We start from the raw sequence: 19,064 nt of genomic DNA on the forward strand, positions 1-19,064 counted from the left end.
AATGTCCACCGATATTTATGAACCCTTAACCTGAATTTGGTTATTCGTATTACAGTGATTTCAGTAGGTAATTCTGTTTCGATTATTAGCTTCCTGTCGGATCGCCGGCAGGTGATAAAAGTGGGCTCCCTCACCTCTGCCCCTCTGACCCTCAACACAGGTGTCCCTCAGGGCTGTGTCCTAAGCCCCCTCCTTTACACTCTGTATACCTATGATTGTGTCACCATCCACAGCTCCAATCTGCTAATTAAATTTTCTGACAACTCTACATTGATTGGCCTAATCTCAAATAATGATGCAGCCTTCAGAGAAGAAGTCATCACCCTGACACAGTGGTGTCAAGAAAACAGCCTCTCCCTCAAAGGAGCTGTTTGTGGACTACAGGAGGAATGGAGACAGGCTTCAATGGATCTGAGGCTGAGAGGATGAACAGCTTTAGATTCCTTGATATACACATTACACGTGGTCTGAACATACCAGCTTTGTGGTGAAAAAGCACAACAGCGCCTCTTTCACCTCAGACGGTTGAAGAAGTTTGATATGGATTGCCAAATCCTAAGAACTTTCTACAGTGGCACAATTGAGAGCATCCTGACTGGCTGCATCACTGTCTGGTATGGGAACTGTACTTCCCTCAATCGCAGGACTGAAGAGAGTGGTGCGTCAGCCCAGGGCATCTGTAGACGTGAACATCCCACTATTCAGGACGTTTACAGAGACAGGTGTGTAAAAAGGGCCAGAGGGATCATTGGGGACCCAAGTCACCCCAGCCACAAACGGTTCTAGTTGCTACTATCCGGGAAGCGGTACCGCAGCACAAAAGCCAGAAACAACAGGCTCCGGGACAGCTTCTTCCACCAGGCCATCAGACTGATTAATTCAGCTGATACAATTGTATATCCTTTTTCTTTATCCCAAAATTTGATTGTTTTTATCTCAGAAAATTGTTTAGCTTTATTTCTTTGGGTTTGCGTGGCAAGAGATTAGCTATATATTTTAAGCAGTATTGAGGTTAAGGTAGTAAAATGAGGTGGAGGTAAAGATGAGCCATGATGTAATTGGTTGTGGGAATGCATGTTCAACTGCTGTTTCTATGTTCTCTGTTTCTTGTCTTATTCAATTTCCATTTTCGTGAGGATCTTTAACTCCACTCCATCCACACATGGAGACAGCTTGGGTATCGTCACTCTTGATATTTATGGTTTGATCCATATAGCATTCTAACAGTTATTTTTTGTGTATCTGCATTTCATCTATCTTTGTGGGCCACTTAGGTTAGCTCCTCCATGCTGGATTTGAGATTCACAGCAAAACTTCTTGTACTGACATAGTACTCCTTAAAAAACATGAAACAAACTTGACAGATGCTGATATCTATTTCAATACTTTTAAAGTTGTGTAAACTTGTATACATACCGATATTAAAATAATATTAATTGTTTATTTCTATCACAGGATCTGGTCGTTATGTGCCTGGTTCTGTAACATCTAGTGTTAATCCTTCTGCGGGAGGTGACCCATTTACAGGTAAAGTTTTAAGAATGCATTTAGGAAAAAAAAAGGTTTCTTTGACTTATCATTTAACTTAGTTTTTCATACAAATTGCATCTGATAATTTATTTTCCAAGAACTCTTAATTACCAAAATAATTCATTTATGGCAGGTGAATTCAATCTATAGGGAATGGATCAAGGTGATACAATGTTGAATTGAGGGCAAAAACATTCTCTGGTGACTCTTAGAATTTTGTAAACTTGGATAGGGTTCCTTTAGCCTTTAAATTTAACGATTATTAGCTTGAGATGAATTTTAAAAATAATTAGATATTCAACATGTAGTCTAGAACGCTTGGACTTTCCTTTTCTGTGGATTATTCTCAGACCACAATATATGTTGTACTCAAGGACTGAAACAGCAATATTCTTGTGAAAGCTGCTTTTACATTATAAAAACATTATTGTTCATAGGAGGAAATGCGTATGTTTCTGCTGATGGTCGCGCACTCACAACAGCCATCAGAAACCCTTACTTTCCCAAAAAAGATCCTGTCACGTTTGATCAGGCTAATACAATTCAGATAATAGGTAAGACCCCTTGTTCTGCTTATATTGAAACAAAGCTTTTGTTATTTTGCTCTTCATATTATCCCCCCAAAGTATTGGTATACTTTATTAGTAATAAAGTGACTTTAATGTTGCTACACATTGCTATGCCAAAGATTGATTCTTTTAAGGTACTTTATTAAATAATAGTTATGTCTTTCCAAAACAATAATTATTACAGGAAAACTAAAAGAATTGAATGAGAGCACTTCTGCTGAACAAAAACTGTCTGAAGATGATCTGCAAATGCTTGAGAACTTTCTTTCAGTTGTATCTAGTCCTTCTTCACAAGAGACTCCCACAGCACAACAATTAGAGACCTTATGGAAGGCTGCTCAGTGGCCAGATGGTAAGCAAATAATGATATAAATTTTTAATATAGTCAATGTATTTTTAACACTTGTGAGCAACTGAAAGTAAAAATAAAAATCAATACATTACTGCAATTGAGGATATTTAATGTAACTCATCTTCTGTATAGAAAATATAATTTCACTTTATAGCCTTACAGAGAAGGTGGTTTAATATCTATCGGTAGCTATTTGTTCTGTGATTGATAAGCAAGTTCTGTTTTCTTCAATGTAATGACTTGGTTGGGTTTCTTAGTTTCAAAGTTTATAAGTTCAAAGTAAATTCATTATCAAAGTACAGATGTCACCATATACAAACCCGAGATTCATTTTTTGTGGATATAATAATCCATAACAGAATAACTGTAATAGTATCAACTGAAGACCGCACCAAGTTGGGTGTTCAACTAGTGTGCAAAAGACAACAAACTGTTCATATACAAGATGGAAAGAAATAATAATAAATAAATAGGTAATAAATATCAGGAACATGAGATAAAGAATCCTTGAAAGTGACTCTGTAGGTTGTGGAAACATTTCAATGATGGGACAAGTGAAGTTAATCCCTTTTGGTTCAAGGTCCTGATGATTTAAGGTTAATAACTGTTCCCGAACCTGGGTGAGTTCTGGGGCTCCTGTACCACCTTCCTGACAGCAGCAGTGAGAAGAGAGCATGTCCTGGGTGATGGGGGTGCCTGATGATGGATGCTGCTTTCCCGCAGCTGTGCTGAATAGTGGTGAGCGCTTTACCCATGACGAACTGAGCCGTATCCACTACTTTTTGTAGGACTTTCTGTTCAAAGGATTCGTTGTTTCCATACAAGGCCGTGATGCCACCATTCAATATACTCTCCCCAATACATCTATAGAAGCTTGTCATAGTTTAAGATGTCATGCCGAATCTTTGCAAACTCCTACGGCAGAGGTGCTGCCATGCTTTCTTTGTAATTGTACTTGCATGCTGGGCTCAGAATTGGTCCTCCGAAATAATAATGCCAAGGAATTTAAAGTTGCTGACCCTCTCCACCTCTGATCCTGCAATGAGGACTGGCTCATGGACTTCTAGTTTCCTCCTTATGAAGTTAATAATCACTCCTTAGTCTTGCTGACATTGAGTAAGAGGTTGTTGTTCTGGCACCAGTCAGCCAGATTTTCTGTCTCCCTCCTATGTGATGATTCGTCACCACCTTTGGTGCTTTTATTCCATGTTACAGTATTTCATCAGTAGAGAATGGGGATCATTTTAACAAGGACTGGATTTAAATGAAAATCTTGCTGCAAGTTTTTTTCTTAAGTATGTGAAGTTGAAGTATTAAGATTTCACTGTTCTAGTTGTTCAGATTTTTGTATCTAACAATATTCCTTTCAGTGAAATTAGTTGGGTTTCCACTTCTGGTTTTGTGTTGTAATTGCCTGTATACAATGAGGAGGAAGAGATTAATATCAGTTTTCACACCATGTGGAAGAATCATTTTGACATTTGTAACCAAATTTATGTATTACTTCTGACTTAGACTAAGTGTTAGATAAGTATTAAACTAATAAAGAACATGGATGAAAAAATAATAGAGGAATAAAAGGCAATGCACAGAAGATAATGCATTTTCTTCATCTACAATCACATTACATTTCTTTTGGCAACTTTTAGATGTAGAATATCTTGAATTTTGCTATTATTTTAAGAAAATTCTTATTCTGATTTTGAGAGACCTTTCTGGGCAGATCTGAAAGTGGCAACTAACTTAAAAGAACATCCAATCTTCTGACTGAAGATTTGGGTAAAAATAATTAATACCAGTAAATGAGTTCATTTAAATATGAAACGAGGCTATATCAACATTCATGATTTGTGTCTAAGCCTCTACCCAGGATAATGTCTTCACATTTACTGTGCTTATAAACCTTTAATTTATTGGGCTCCTAAGCCCTTTCCTTCCACCCTAAAATTGTGGAATGAATTTAAACAATCAAAGTACCCAAACTTGTCTTTAGTGGCATGATTTCAAAACTTGCTGCAGTCAAGATTTGGGCAAAGAAAAAATGAACTCTACATAATCAACCAACGTATTGTACGAATAAATTACAAGATAGTTTTTGAGATTTTAATTATCTCCATTGGCAATCAGTGCCAATATTTAGGTCTAAAGGAATAGAGCAAATGCTGGGAACCTGTATGTCTTCATTTTTTAGTAGGTTAAAAGGCCATTCTTGGCAAAGGATTGCACGCAATCATTACATCTGCTATGGTTTTTCCCTTGACATTGCATTTTCTCCCCCACCCTCCCTGGTTTCCTTATGCACACCTTCCTGACAGCAAACATTTCCAAAACTATCTTCCATTGACATATTATTTCCCTTACTTTTTTATCACTATTGCTATCAAGGCTGGACAGGAAATGTGTACAAAAGTAAGGAGCAAGCTCACTATTAGTTTGCTCCTTATGTTAATAAATGTTGGCAAAAGGGGTTGTTTCTGTGCTGTATGACTTTTATTTACAGGCACATACAAGGAATCTGTATAATTGTGACAGTGACAATTCTCTGCGTAGTCTGCGTTTTTGTTAGAGCTTGGCACTTAGTCCCCAAAGGAATTGTCAGCTGCATCAAATTTTCAATATTAAAGGGACCAATGATACCCACATATAGTAAGAGCACAACTGTTGGTGCTTTCTGTGTGGAGTTTATGCATTTTTCCTATGACCACTATGGGATTGCTCTGGGCACAAGCTTAGACCTAATCATATGAACTCTGGCTTGTTCGTAATAAATGAATTACTGTTGTGTCATAGTGAGGAAGTAGACCTTTTTACCATTATCTGAACACATTTGCATTTATGTAAATCTCACTTCACAAACTGCTGTTTTGCTAGATGTTGCATTCTCCAGTCGATTGAACTGGGCTGAATGTTTTGGACAGGTTTTTCATGTCAATCTGTTTGGATGAACCAAGAGATCTGCAATTAGCTAAGGGCCAGATCAGTGGCGTTCAGGTCTGGTGTCCGAGTAAAATACAAGAAGTCCAGGTACAACCTCTGGAAAGGCATATTACATGTAAAGTGGCAATGCTGGGCCGAACTTGAATTATAGAAGAGTGTTTGACAGCTATGGCAGGGCTTGAATGGTATCACCTCCTAAAAAGTGACAACAAGGTTTTGCTCACAGGTGAAGGCACCTTCATGAATTCCCGTAGACCCCAATAACCTGGTGATTTCAGTTTCTGAAGCTGACGTGAGAGCATCCTTTAGGAGGGTGAACCTACGGAAAGCATGTGGCTCAGGCAGGCTATCTGGCTGTGTACTGCACACGTGCTAACCAACTGGCAGATGTGTAAACTGATACCTTTAACCCCTCGCAATCTGAGGTACCCACCTGATTCAGGCAGCCTTCAATTGTATCAGTACCCAAGAAGAACATGCTAACCTGCCTCAATGACTATCATCCAGAAGCACTTGCATCCATGGTGCCCATGCATGGTATTCTCTTGCCATTCCATTGAGATGTTCCCGCAACCAGTGATCTCACTTTAAGGATTCTTTATCTTATTATTTCATGTTCTCGTTACTTATTGCTATTTATTTGTATTTGCGCAGTTTATTGTCTTCTGCACTTTAGTTGATCTTTCATTGATCCTGTGATAATTATTGTTCTCTAGATTTGCTGAGTATGTCCACAGAAAAACGAATCTCAGGGTTGTATATGCTGACACATATGTACTTTGATAATATTTACTTTGAACTTTTGGACTTTGAAGTACTTTCAGAATGATGAAACATATCAACTCCTGCATGAGAAGCGACTTAGATCTGCTCCAACTTGCTTATTGTCACTATAGATCAACAGCAGACGCCATTTCATAGGCTTGTCACTCAACCATGGAACAACTGGACACTGAAGATCCATACATCAGGAAGCTCTTCATTGAAGACAGTTCTGCATTCAACACGATCAACCCCTCAAAACTGATCAATTAGCTCTAAGACATAGGCCTCAGTACCTCCTTGTGCAAATGGATCTTGGTTCTCTATTTGCTTTAGATTTATGACTGAGGTCAAGTTCAACTCCAGTGCCAAATTTAAGTTTGCTGATGACACCATTTATTCTTGACCAAATCAAAGGTGGTGACGAATCACCATATAGAAGGGGGTTTGCAAATCTGGCTGAATGGTTCCACATCAACCTCTCACTCAATGTCAGCAAAACCAGAGAGCTGATTATTGACTACAGGAGGAGGAAACCAATGTTTCATAAGCCAGTCCTCATCAGGAGATCTGAGGTGGAGAGGTTCAGTACCTTTAAATTCCTTGGTGTTATCAAAGTATTTGTCCTGGGTCTAGCTGATAACTGCCACTACAAAGTAGGCACGGTAGTGCTTGTGCTTTCTTATAAGTTTGTATGGATTCAGCGTGTCATCAGTAACTTCAAAAAGCAGTAGATACAGCCCAATCCATCATGGTTAAGGACCTGAGCATATCCACAAGGAGTGCTGTCACTGGAATGCAGCATTCATCATCAAGGAACTACACCATCCAAGCCATGCTCTTTTCTTGCTGCCATCAGGAATGAGGTGCAGGAGTCTCAAGTCCCACACCACCATGCTCAGGAACAGTTATTACCCCTCAACCATTAGGCTCTTGAACCAGAGGGATAACATCACTCAACTTCACTCACCCCAACACAGAACTGATTATACAATCTATGGACTCACTTTTAAGAGCTCCAGAACTCATGTTCTTGACTTTTATTGCTTATTTGTTTGTTTTCTCTTTGTATTTTCATAGCTTCTCGTCTTTTTCACATTGGTGGTTTGCCCTTCTTTGTTGCATGTGGTTTTTCATTGATTGTATTGTGTGTTTGTATTTATCTTGAATACCTGCAAGAAAATGAAGTTCACAGTAGTATATGGTGATGTATATATGCTTCGATAATAAATTTACTTTAAACTTTGAAATGGCTGTGTAACACTTGTTATTTTTAGATGCAGGATATTAATGTCCTGAAAAAAAATTGTTCTGTCAAGATTTTATATATAAAAGCAAACATTTGGCACATTCAGGAAATCTGAAAGAAAACAAGTTATGCAACATTTCTGGAGAACCATTTAACATTTTGCATCCATGAGCTTTCATAAGTGGTCTTTCACTGTTTTATGTATTGATATGATAATGGATTTAACAGAAGGATAAGTTTGCAGAGGTGTAGAATTGATATACTTTTGAAAGTCATTGACCCATTGTAAATAGACTGGGAGAGACAACTTAAAGGTTTTTCAAAATGTTGTGAAATGTTATGATATTTCAGATATTTATGCAACTATTCAAATACATTGTTTATCTTTAAATGTTTTTTTTATTAGTGATGTGTAATTTTACTTGCTTTTAAATCTCTCCTCAATTTAGACATAGTGTTTCCTGTGCTGGATATTCTGCGTCTGGCTGTAAGACATCCCTCAGTAAATGAACACTTCTGCAGTGAACTCTACAGCAAACAGTTCAGCAACTACCTCTTAAACAAGATCAATCTACAGGGAAAACCAGCTAATCAAATGCTTATTCTCCGAACAGTTTGTAATTGTTTTGCTAACCAAACACATGGCTCAAAGCTCATGATGTCCTTGAGGGAGGCAATACTCTCTCAAGCAATTGAAATGAGATCATCCAGCAACAAGAATGTTCACATAGCACTATCTACTTTGATATTAAACTATGCAGTAAATCTGCATGCAGGAAATGATATTGAAGGTAAAGCAAATTGTTTATCCATTATAAGTGCAGCCATGGAAGTCCTCCAAGATTATGAAGCAATTTTTAGACTTTTGGTGGCTCTTGGGACAATTATAAGTGATGATCCAAATGCCTTGCAACTAGCTCAATCATTGGGAGTTGATTCACAGATCCGAAAATATTCTTCTGTTTCAGATCCAGCTAAAGTTGGGGACTGTTGTAGATTTGTTCTGAAAGTGCTATAATGTCTAATAATAGATTTTCAAGGGTTGTAGTCAAGTGCTATTAATTTTGATTACATTATTCCTTAAACTCTGTCAAATAATATATGAGAGCTAAAGAAACTGAAGTATTTGATTCTTGTGATAAAATTGTTGCAGAAATACAACATACAATAGTAACAATAAAAGAATTATTAAAATGTGATTTATATTTGAATATCTTCTTGTGCTTTAAGATGTTTCTCATAATCTAGGATAGTGACCTTTTATGTGTAAAATTGCACCTGTAAACATCTAAATTCTCTTCATTACTAGTTTCTAATTGAAATTACACCTTTATTCATTGGTACTTTGAGAGTGCTATTTATATTTCTAAGCTTGTTTCATGTTGCAGGAATTCTTACCTTCTTTGTAAACAATTGGTATGGGTTTGTTGGACATGAAAATCCCATTAACTGACATTAAGGCTCCTAAAATAGATTAAGCATTTACCCTCTGTTCCTCCCATGATGTATTTTATAGATAATGGAACTCATCAGGTAACAGAGTAGCTGGTTTTAACTGTACGATATGAATAACTAATGCTATATTTACTATTTTTTCCTGCATTTGAGCTTCAAGGAAAAGTATAATTTTTATGCAGAAAATATATTTGAAAGGCAGGCTTAATCACAGAAAATGTGTTATTTTTGTAATATATAGTTTGCTTCATGTGCTCTTCTAGAGTTGGGTTCCTCCAAATTAATTCTTGAGCTCATCCAGCGTGGGATTCCATTGTTTCCATTAGAACTGATCCAGACTCACCTTGTTAAGATGTTACCAATAAAATCTGGTAGGTTTTCCCAAGGAAAATAAAGATTCTAAATGTTCATTTTATGCCCAAATACAAGTTAGTGCTTAAAAAAAAAAACTGAGGTTCTGTCCCAGTTCTTAACTTGTGACTAATAAAATTAACCCAGTTAACTAGACACAGTAGAAATCATTCTTGTAGCCAAAAGCTTTTTGCCAAATTGCGATCATCACATGACAGTGTCTGAATGTACAGTTGGAATACTCTTACCATGCTGACAGATCTATTAGCAGAAATTAATTTCTCAAGTGGCTTCACCTTCAAGTGACTTGATCTTATCAGAGATGATGTTCCAGTGTATTTATTATGAGATCAACAAGGCTGACGCTTATAATCTCTGTACATTTTTTGTATTTAACTGTGGGCTGTAATTGTAATTATTCTAAAACCATATGAACATAAAACCTCAGTCTGGCCAGCTGAAACTGACAGAATACCATTAAATTTATGTTCCTCAAGGAATTTATAAGCTTATGAATTACAGCACGTTTAATCTGCTACTTTGTAGATGCACCACTAAATAGCCCTGAAAGTATGGTTCAGTTGTTGATACATTTTCTGCTAAGTTAGAAATTGTGGGTTCAATTCATTTCGACAGAAAATTTTACAGAATGCTGCATTATCAAAGATGTGCTCTGCTTTTTGCTGTCTAAATTGGCATAATAGATGTCTTGGGGTGAGAATGAAAAGAGGTAAACTGGCCAAAATTTCTTCCTCCATCATCATCATAAAACAGATCAACAAGTCATTAGCAACACACACAAAATACTCTTGTGCTTTGGATCATTGTCCTGTTGCATCATTGAACTTCTATTAAGTTTTAGGTCAGTGGTCCCCGACTGATACCGGGCCACGAAGAATGCAGCAGTGCCGCTGTAGCCAGAATGCACCCAGCACACCTTTAAGAAAAAAGCTGAAACAAACATGCTAATTAATTACATGCCGGGTGGCACCTAATTAATTAGCTTGTTTATTTCGGTTTTTTTCTTCAAGATGTGCTGGGTGCGTTCCGGCTACCGCTGCACCCCGGCATTCTTCGTGGCCCGGAGGTTGGGGACCACTGGTTTAGGTGATGGACCACTACCCTGACATTCACTGTAAATGTTTTGAATTCAAAGTTCAAACTAAAATTTATTTTCAGAGTACATTCATGTCACCACATACAACTCTTGAGTTTCTACTTCTGCGGCCATACTTAGCAAATCTATGGAATAACTGTAAACAAGCTCTGCAAATGCAGATAATAAATAACTAGCATGAAATAACAGGATAAAAGAGTCCTTAAATATAGTTATCCCCTTTTGTTTAAGAGCCTGATAACTGAGGATAGTAACTGTTCTTGAACCAGGTGGTTTGAGTCCTGTACCTTGTTCCTGATGGCAGCAATGAGAAAAGAGCATGCCCTGGGAGGTGAGGATCTTTTATGATGGATGCTGCTTTTCTACAGCAATAGAGCTCCGATTTCCCTCTCCTGAAGTCTGCAATCATTTCCTTGGTCTTATTAACAGTGGATGAGAGGTTGTTGTTACACCACTCAGCCAAAGTTTCTATCTTCCTCAATGTCTGCAAGCTGTCCAGGCCCTAAGGCAGCAAAGCAGCCCCAAACCATGATGTTTTAGTTGAGATAGGGTTTTGGTGTTGGTGTGCAGTGCCCTTCCAAACATAGCAGTGTGCATTTCTGCCAAAAAGTTCAACTTTTGTCCCATCTGTCAACAGAACCTTGTCCCTGAAGCATTGTGGAACATCCAGGTGGTCTTTTGCAAACTTAAGACATACAGAAATGTTTGGGTTTTTTTTGGGGGGGGGGGGAGAGGTGGCAGTGGTTTCCTCTGTGGTGTCCTTCCATGAACACCATTTTTGTTCAGTGTTTTTCTTATAGTGGACACATGAACAGAGACTTTAGCAAGTTCCAGAGATTACTGCAGGTCTTTTGCTGTTACCTTTGGGTTCTTTTTCACCTTCAACATTGCATGTTGTACTCTTGGTGTGATCTTTGCAGGATGCCCATTCCTGGGGACAGTGGCAACAGTAATGAATTTCCTCCATTTGTAGACAATTTCTCTTACTGTGGACTGATGAACACTCAGTTCTTTAAAAATGCTTTTGTAGCCTTTTCCAGCTTCATGCATCTCTACAATTCTTCTAAGGTCCTTTGAAAGTTGTTCTGAGCGAGGCATGGTGCACATAAACAGATCTTTTTTGAGAACAGCAGGCTCTATTAGTAACCTGACTCTCTTTTTATAGGGCGGGACCCACACCTCCAATCTCATCTCATTGATTGGAACACCTGACTCCAAATAGCTTTTGTAGAAGGCATTGCCTCAAAGGTTCACATATGTTTTTTGAAACTAGGCTGTGATTGTTTAAATTGTGTACTCAGTATTGACGAGAAGTGGTGTAATGGTTTGTGTGTTATTAGTTTAGGCAGATTATATTTGTCTATTATTATGTCTTGGATGAAGATGAGACCACATTTTATGAGTAATGCAGAAAACCAGGTAATTGCAAAGAGTTCACAAACCTTTTCTTGCAACCGTGAGTTTATGGGCATTTTCTATGTAAAAATTGACATGTATTGTTTACAATGCATAATGCTGGATTGTGGAATAACTACATGTCCCATTTTATAAAAAAAAGTTATAGCCTTAAAATGTATTTTGTCAAAATGCTGTGTGCAGAATAATTTCCACTTTATTTCAGTACAGTACTTAGATTAATTTTTTGAAATGTTACAAGCTATCTTTTGACCATAACTAGTTTACCCATTTATAGCAAGCAATTTATAGAAAGTTGGTGTTACCGCTCATCCTGGACTTCTTTCACTGGCTTCATGTTACAAAATGCAAAGTGGACCAGATGTTCCTCTTGTGAAACCAAAACATGCAAATAATACTAAGTTCTGTGCAACAGAGTCTTAGTTGATGCTTGATAACTATAGGCAAAACAGGATTCAGTGCTGGGGGGGAGCAGGGTGGGGTTGTAATTGTGATTAATGTAGTAAAAATGTTTTATAATGCTTGCTGTTGGGATTGAGTATGTACAATTTTAAGGGGAGAATAGTAAAGCAATGGAGGAAGAAAGATCCATGCATGTATCCATAGCATGCTCAGTAACAAGAATTAGAATAGGTTCAAGACTTCCTTTTACATTACTGTACAAAGGTTTTGGGCACATATGTAGTAAGGCTTTTGCACAGTACTGTATTTGTTGATGTGGAGAGCAAGTTTGTAAATCTGACAGGAACAAAGGATATTGGGAATGCTGAGAGCAGGGTATCGCAGTAGGGGTATAGAGGTATATGACTGCAAACTGGAAGATTTAATCTGGAGCTCTATAAGTTCGGGGTATTTTAGTGGACTAACATTAATTTTAGTGAATAGGATTAAGGGGAGCATCTTGGCTAGCTTGCCAATATAACTTCACTGCTTTCCATCTGGCACCTCTTATCAAGTTTAAGTAACAGATGGGGTCCTCAGTTCAATATCTCAACCAAAGGACTGGATTTTGAAAATTGCATCTCCAGTCATTAATTTGGGTATAAGAATTAGAGAAGTAATAATAAGTACTACTGATTACGAATGGGAAATTATTTTGTTACAGCACCATTTAAAACACTTAGCAATAAGAATAATGTTTAATATTAAGTACGGAATATTAAGATCTAGAAGACAGCAAAATCGCAGAGCTATCAGAAGTAGTATTAACTGGATTCGTCTCGTATAATTTAACATTGGTTGATAAGCAAATGCAGTGTTGCTAACAGTCCTGTTTGACTTGTGTAAAAGGCAAATTTGAAAGAAATAGGTCATCCTGCTTTCATGACTTCCTAGCTTACATCTGTTCTACAAATAAAGTACCTGACTAGGAAATCAAAAGTAGAATTTTCGAGTCAAAGATTAGCAAGATTGAAATTGAGAAAATATTAGGAAATCCAAGCGCAACACACAAAATGCTGCAGGAACTCAGCAGGCCAAGCAACATCTATGGAAAAGAATAAGCAATTGACGAAAATCAGAAATAGAAAAAAAGATGAGAAGTCAGAGTAAGATAGTGGGGGGAGGGGAGGAAGAAGTAAAAAGGGAGTAGATGATGGGTTAAACCGGGAGAGGGGGTGAAGTAAAGAGCCGGTAAGAAGATTGGTGAATGAGATACGAGAGGGTAGAAGGCCATGGAAGAAAGGGAAGGGGGAGGAGCACCGGAGGGAGGCGATGAGCAAGAAAGGAGTTATGGAGAGGGGGGAAAAGGAGACGGAATATAAAATATTGCTCCTCCAACCTCAGCGTGGACTCGCGGCAGTACAGTAGGCCAAGGACAGGCATGTCTGAATGGGAAGTGGAAATTAAAATGGGTGGCCACTGGGAGATGCCGTTTGCTCTGGCGGGCGGAACGTAGGTGCTCGGCGAAGAGGTCTCCCAATCTACGTTGGGTCACCGATAGACAGGAGGCCAGACCGGGAGCATCGGATACAGTACTGTACACGACCGTAGCAGACTCTCGGGTGAAGTGTCGCCTCAGCTAGCAGGATTGTTTGGGACCCTGAACGGTAGTGAGGGGAGGACGTGTAAAGGCAAGTTAGCACTCGTTCCGCTTGCATGGATAAGTAGTAGGAAGGAGATCAGTGGGGCGGGATGAAGGAGCGCTGACGCTCGTTGGACAGCGAGCGTTCTCCGACTCTTCTGCTGTCTCTTCTATTGGTCCGACAGACTTCCCGTAGGCCCGGCCCGGCCCACGAACTCGAATCAGACAGGAAGCAACGGCCCGGGCTCTTCCGGCCGCCGGTCGGGGGTCGGGACCGGAGTCGGATGATGGCGGGGAAGAGGTCGGGCAGGGACAAGAAGCGGAAGCGGAGCCATGGCGAAGAGAGTCATAGCGAGAGGAAACGCCTCAACTCGGACTCCAGTGCCGTCGAGGTGAGGGCAGTACCGTCGGACAACTGTGGCTAATTCGGGATAAAGGAGTTGATTGCCTTGCGCGTCCCCCATCCCGACCCCTGTTCCCTCTCCATGCCCTTTCCCCTCACACCTACCTGGGCCCTCATGCTTTGATTCCATTGCTGCACCCCTGCAAGCGAGTATCTGTACCGACCTACTACACCACGTATCTGTCATCTATAACCCAACCTTAAAGCCTCTTCAGCTTGATACCTGATACTGAGTCTCGAAGTGGTAAAAGGATTCTGGGGTCAAGCATCTTGGGCTATGCACGAAGTACTCCAACCCTGGTATCAGTGCTGATCATTTAGACCCCAATCTGCTGTAAACTGGTACTTATCCTCTGCCTCATGTATTCCAGTACAGGTTCTCTAAGGCTAGGTATTGACCAATGCTCCAAGTGCGCTGATAACACTCTGCTGTAACAGGCTATTCTTAAATTCCAGTACAGGCACTTACACTTGGATCTCAGCATGGGTCCTTTTTGCTAAGTTATCAAACATCCATTCATATACCCAGTTTGCACACAGATACTAACTCTGTGGTTAACTTTGAGCCAACCCCTTGCAACTGGGTATTGATTCCATGTCCCCTATCACAATCTGCTACATCTGAGTATCAGTGCTGATATTTGTTTCATACATCTGCCCTAAGCACCTGTTTGCCCCTGTGATCTTTAGTCCAGTAAACAAACTCTTGCACCTCCATATCGACCCTGTTCTCTCCTTGCCTTGTAGCTCATCACTTGTATCTGGCAAAATGCCTTATGTCTTGTATACCCTGGTACTAGCCACATAGAGCATTAGTTCTGTGCACAGTGTATCTGGGTATTGAATCTTTAAACCCAAGAGTAAACCGTATGCCTCATATACCTTAGTAATGGCCTTTTTACCTGGTATTGCTCTTTTAACCCATGTAACCCTTGTGTCTAGGTGTTAACCTCATTCTCTCTTTACCCTGCCAATGAACCCTTGTGTCAGGGCACCTGCCCTATGTCCCATATTCCCTAGTATTCTCCGCTTGTGCCCGGTTATTATTGACCATGTGCCACATACAGTCAGTGGTCATTTTATTAGGTACCTCCTCTGGTAAAGTAACCACAGTATGTATGTTTGCAGTCTTCTGCTGCTGTAGCCTATCCACTTCAAGGTTCAAATTGTGTGTTCAGAGGTGCTCTTCTGCACACCGCTGTTGTATTGCAGGGTTATTTCAGTTAGTGTTGCCTTCATGTCAGCTAGAACCAGTCTGGCCAGTTTCCTCTGACCCCTCATTAACAAGGGGTTTTCGCCCACAAAACTACTGCTCACTGGATGTTTTTTCCTTTTGTCGCACCATTCTCTGTAAACTCTAGAGCAGGGGTTCCCAACCTATTTTATGCCATGGTCCCCAACCATTAATCGAGGTGTCTGTGGACGGGAAACCCTGCTCTAGAGACTGCTGTGTGTGAAAATCCCAGGAGATCATTAGTTCCTGAGATATTCAAAACACCCCATATGGCACCAACAATCGTTCCATTGTCAAAGTCACTTAGATCACACGTTTTACCCCGTTCTGATGTTTGGTTTGAACAACAACAACCTCTTGACCATGACTACATGAGTTGTTGCCACATCATCTGTTGATTAGATATTTGTTTTAACGAGCAAGTGTACAAATCTGCCGAGTAAAGTGGTTACTGAGTGTATAAACTTGTACCAATTATCCTATACCTGGTATTCAACCCAGTGCATCATTTTCCTGGCTGCTGATCCGTTGTACCCAATTATCAATATTGCTTCATATATACTGTAGTATTGACCTCTTGAACCTGGGTTTCAAGTTTATGCCCCATTTATCCCAGTAGAGATAGTTTGTGACATGTATATCTTAATATAAAGCTTTTTAGGCCTCATGCCCTATGTGTTTCAGTAGCCATGTCCTGTACTAAAATCTCAGTCAGCATCTTGTACTAGATGTACAATCTGTACCACATTTTTTAAAAATTTCAAAATATACTTTATTCAAAAATAAAATTATATACAATAAACCATTCAATAACTTTCCATCCTTTACATACTTTCCCTTATCTGTACCACATATACTGTGGTTCTGACACACAATGTTGGCTCCAATCCCTGCACTCAGGCAAAGGCGCTAGGTCGTGTTTAACCTAGTACTCTTGATCCTTGTACCAGGGTACACCTAAGCCCTGTAGTAGATGTAACCTTAATACTGGCTCCTTACAGTCAGATTTCTGCCATGGTTTGGGTACAGGTACCACACACCCAGCTGTTAACACTGTCCCTCTTATACTCATGTGCAAGGTTACATGAATCATCATCGGCTTCTTGCCCAGAATGCATTTGTTAAATATCTACATTCTCTGCATCCTAACCCTGAAGTTTTGCTCCACATGTTCTGGCCCCTTTACTTACTGACTCCCTGCCTAGTCTCCTGCCCAAGGCTCTTAGCTTTGCCTCCAAGCACTACCCCAGCCCCATGGTTGTGTAGCCCAGTGTTCCCTGCATCCCACTCTTGTGTGACCCAATCTCCTCTTTCCTCACCCTTCCCTTTTGCCCCCACAACCTATCCAGCACTCAGACTCTTTGTCCTACAGAGCCTGATAACGATCTATGACTTTTTAATTCCTTAAGGTTCAAAGTTTACCACTATTTTGTCTAAAACATTGGTGGTGTTTGAAATCTGAAATGGTGAATATGACATGTTTTCCATGAATCCTGTTCCATCAATTTAGAGAGGAACAGAATTCACAATTCTTAGAATATGTTCTTAAGTAATATCTTACAATCAAGAATGTGGAAAGGTGAGGAGGGAAGCTAACTTGCATGGTATTTTGCAAAGAAGTCTTGTGGCGGAAGATTATATTTTTTAGTCATTTATGATTTCCATTATTGTATAAGAGTGTGGGTGCGTAGCCAAGTGGTTAAGGCATAGGACTAGCGACCTGAAGGTTGTGAGTTCGAGCCCCAGCCGAGGCTACATGTTGTGTCCTTGAGCAAGGCACTTAATCACACATTGCTCTGCGACGACACTGGTGCTAAGCTGTATGGGTCCTAATGCCCTTCCCTTGGACAACATTGGTGCCGTGGAGAGGGGAGACTTGCAGCATGGGCAACTGCTAGTCTTCCTTACAACCTTGCCCAGGCCTGCACTCTGGAGAGTGAAGACTTTCCATGCGCAGCTCCATGGTCTCGCAAGACTAACGGATGCCTTTAATTTTAATTATTGTTTAAGAGAGGAAGCGTGAATTATCCTTTCCTCCAAGCTCTGATACATGTACTTGCATGATTGGATCAGGATATTTGGAGGTTTAACTATTTCTTACTCAATTTTAACTTTTAAATTTAATTAGAACAGAATTCCATGGGTTCTCTCTGAGTTCTACTACCCTACACAATTATTTTGCATTTAAGCCTCTTTATAGCAGTGCAACAATTGTGCAGTATAATTAGAAACTTTCCCTACAATATTGAATGCAATTATTTTAGATGCTTTATTTAGTGTCTGTGTAGTTTAGAGAGTAAAATAGCCATGTGATATGCTTATTGAATTGAAATTACATTAACCAAATAAATTTTCTCATCATCATTTTTCAGATTACAAAATGTCATTCTTGCTTTCATACACAACATTCGATATTTTAATATAAGACAGAAATAATGTTTATGTGTGCATTTTAGTACTGTAATTGCTCTTGTTCTTGAAGGCAGGAAGAATTGCTTCAGAAAAGGAAACAGCCAATGAGCCCAGTGACTTGGAAGATGGAGGCCTTGACCTTGGTATTTGCTTGAAACCAATCAGTTCCTATATCTCTGACAGAAAAGAAATGCTTGAACAGTGTTTCAGAGTTATAGGAGAAAAGAAACTCCAGAAAATGCTCCCAGATATTTTGAAGGTACCGTAGCAAGAAACCATTTGATAAAAATTCTCAGAAATACTCCATGCCATCTTTATTCTTTGATTTTTTAAGTAGATAAATGGGTAAATAAGAGTAAAACAGATTTTTCCCTTCAAAATATATTTATTTTCAATTTTAATTGACCCATTTTTTGACTTTAAAATTCTTAACTCTTTTTTAAAAATTATTTTTGAACTATGATTTACCTTTGTAATAGTGCAGATAATCCTGCTCAAGTAAATATTTAAAAAGTTGGCTAGATGTGGAAGGAATTGAACTGGTGGATTTAGAGAAAAAAGTTGCAATTAAGTCATTGAATTAATCCAGAAACAATTATTTCTACTGTTAACTGATTTCATGGAGAATTAATAAAAATTAAAATTAATTTGCATTGGATTGCATTTAGAAATCAGTAACAGGCAAACTTGGCTCGCAAAGTGACCTTAAATCTCTGCCAGCTGCTTGAAGGTGGTTAAAACATCCCTTTTAAATATAATTGTAAAACTAGCATTTTTTCTATTTTAGAGGTGCCCAGTTTATTTGCACAGATTAGTTGCATAGTTTATGATTCAAATCATATGCTAATAACTTATTAATGTAATAAATTAACAATGATAATACAGTGGGTTAATGCAATCCAGTAATTGTGCCTTGTTTCCGGCAGAGCTGCTCTGTAGAAGAAATTAAGTCACTATGCTTGGAGCAACTGATGCTTTTATCCAATAAGAAGCTGCTCCAAATTATAGAGGGTAAGATGGTTGGCTAATCTCTATTTGCTGTTGTAAAATAAGTTGCTGTAAGGATAAAGTGTTTTGTAAATGAAGAGTTATCAGTGTACACAGAAATCAGAATATCGTTTGAACTATTAATTTCCCAGTAACTTAGTTATAGAGTTAGGCAGCATGGAAATGCCTCTTTAGCCTAAGTCTCCATGCTGACCACAGCATTATCCCTGCTAGTCCTAGTTGCCCATGTTTAGCCCATAATCGACT

The 19,064-nt window shown here is 39.1% G+C and overlaps 2 protein-coding genes and 1 long non-coding RNA gene across 4 annotated transcripts in view; 2 read left to right on the plus strand and 1 right to left on the minus strand.

Annotated features, from left to right (window-relative positions):
- plaa (phospholipase A2-activating protein) overlaps positions 1-8,598 on the plus strand; it is a 54,135-nt gene extending 45,537 nt beyond the window's left edge. The window contains exons 12-15 of the mRNA XM_072281773.1: positions 1,456-1,527; positions 1,968-2,084; positions 2,284-2,451; positions 7,849-8,598. Coding sequence (XP_072137874.1) covers positions 1,456-1,527; positions 1,968-2,084; positions 2,284-2,451; positions 7,849-8,417 — 926 coding nt within the window. The 3' untranslated portion in view covers positions 8,418-8,598. The remainder of the gene's footprint in view (positions 1-1,455; positions 1,528-1,967; positions 2,085-2,283; positions 2,452-7,848) is intronic.
- LOC140211701 (uncharacterized) lies at positions 2,242-13,816 on the minus strand. Of its 2 annotated transcripts, none has more exons than XR_011889553.1 (3): positions 12,044-13,816; positions 7,158-7,322; positions 2,242-3,865 (listed from the first exon to the last, which is right to left on the minus strand). It is a non-coding gene; the product is annotated as an uncharacterized lncRNA (long non-coding RNA). The 2 variants fall into 2 exon arrangements; XR_011889554.1 differs by lacking the exon at positions 12,044-13,816 and adding an exon at positions 11,184-11,805.
- Positions 11,691-19,064, plus strand: part of LOC140211700 (caspase activity and apoptosis inhibitor 1) — a 36,486-nt gene continuing 29,112 nt past the window's right edge. Inside the window, exons 1-4 of the mRNA XM_072281775.1 lie at positions 11,691-11,741; positions 13,947-14,153; positions 17,881-18,069; positions 18,737-18,821. Of these exons, the coding sequence (XP_072137876.1) occupies positions 11,691-11,741; positions 13,947-14,153; positions 17,881-18,069; positions 18,737-18,821 (532 nt within the window). The remainder of the gene's footprint in view (positions 11,742-13,946; positions 14,154-17,880; positions 18,070-18,736; positions 18,822-19,064) is intronic.

The sequence above is a fragment of the Mobula birostris genome, chromosome 17 (assembly GCF_030028105.1).
Source record: "Mobula birostris isolate sMobBir1 chromosome 17, sMobBir1.hap1, whole genome shotgun sequence".
In the NCBI taxonomy this organism is placed as follows: Eukaryota; Metazoa; Chordata; class Chondrichthyes; order Myliobatiformes; family Myliobatidae; genus Mobula; species Mobula birostris.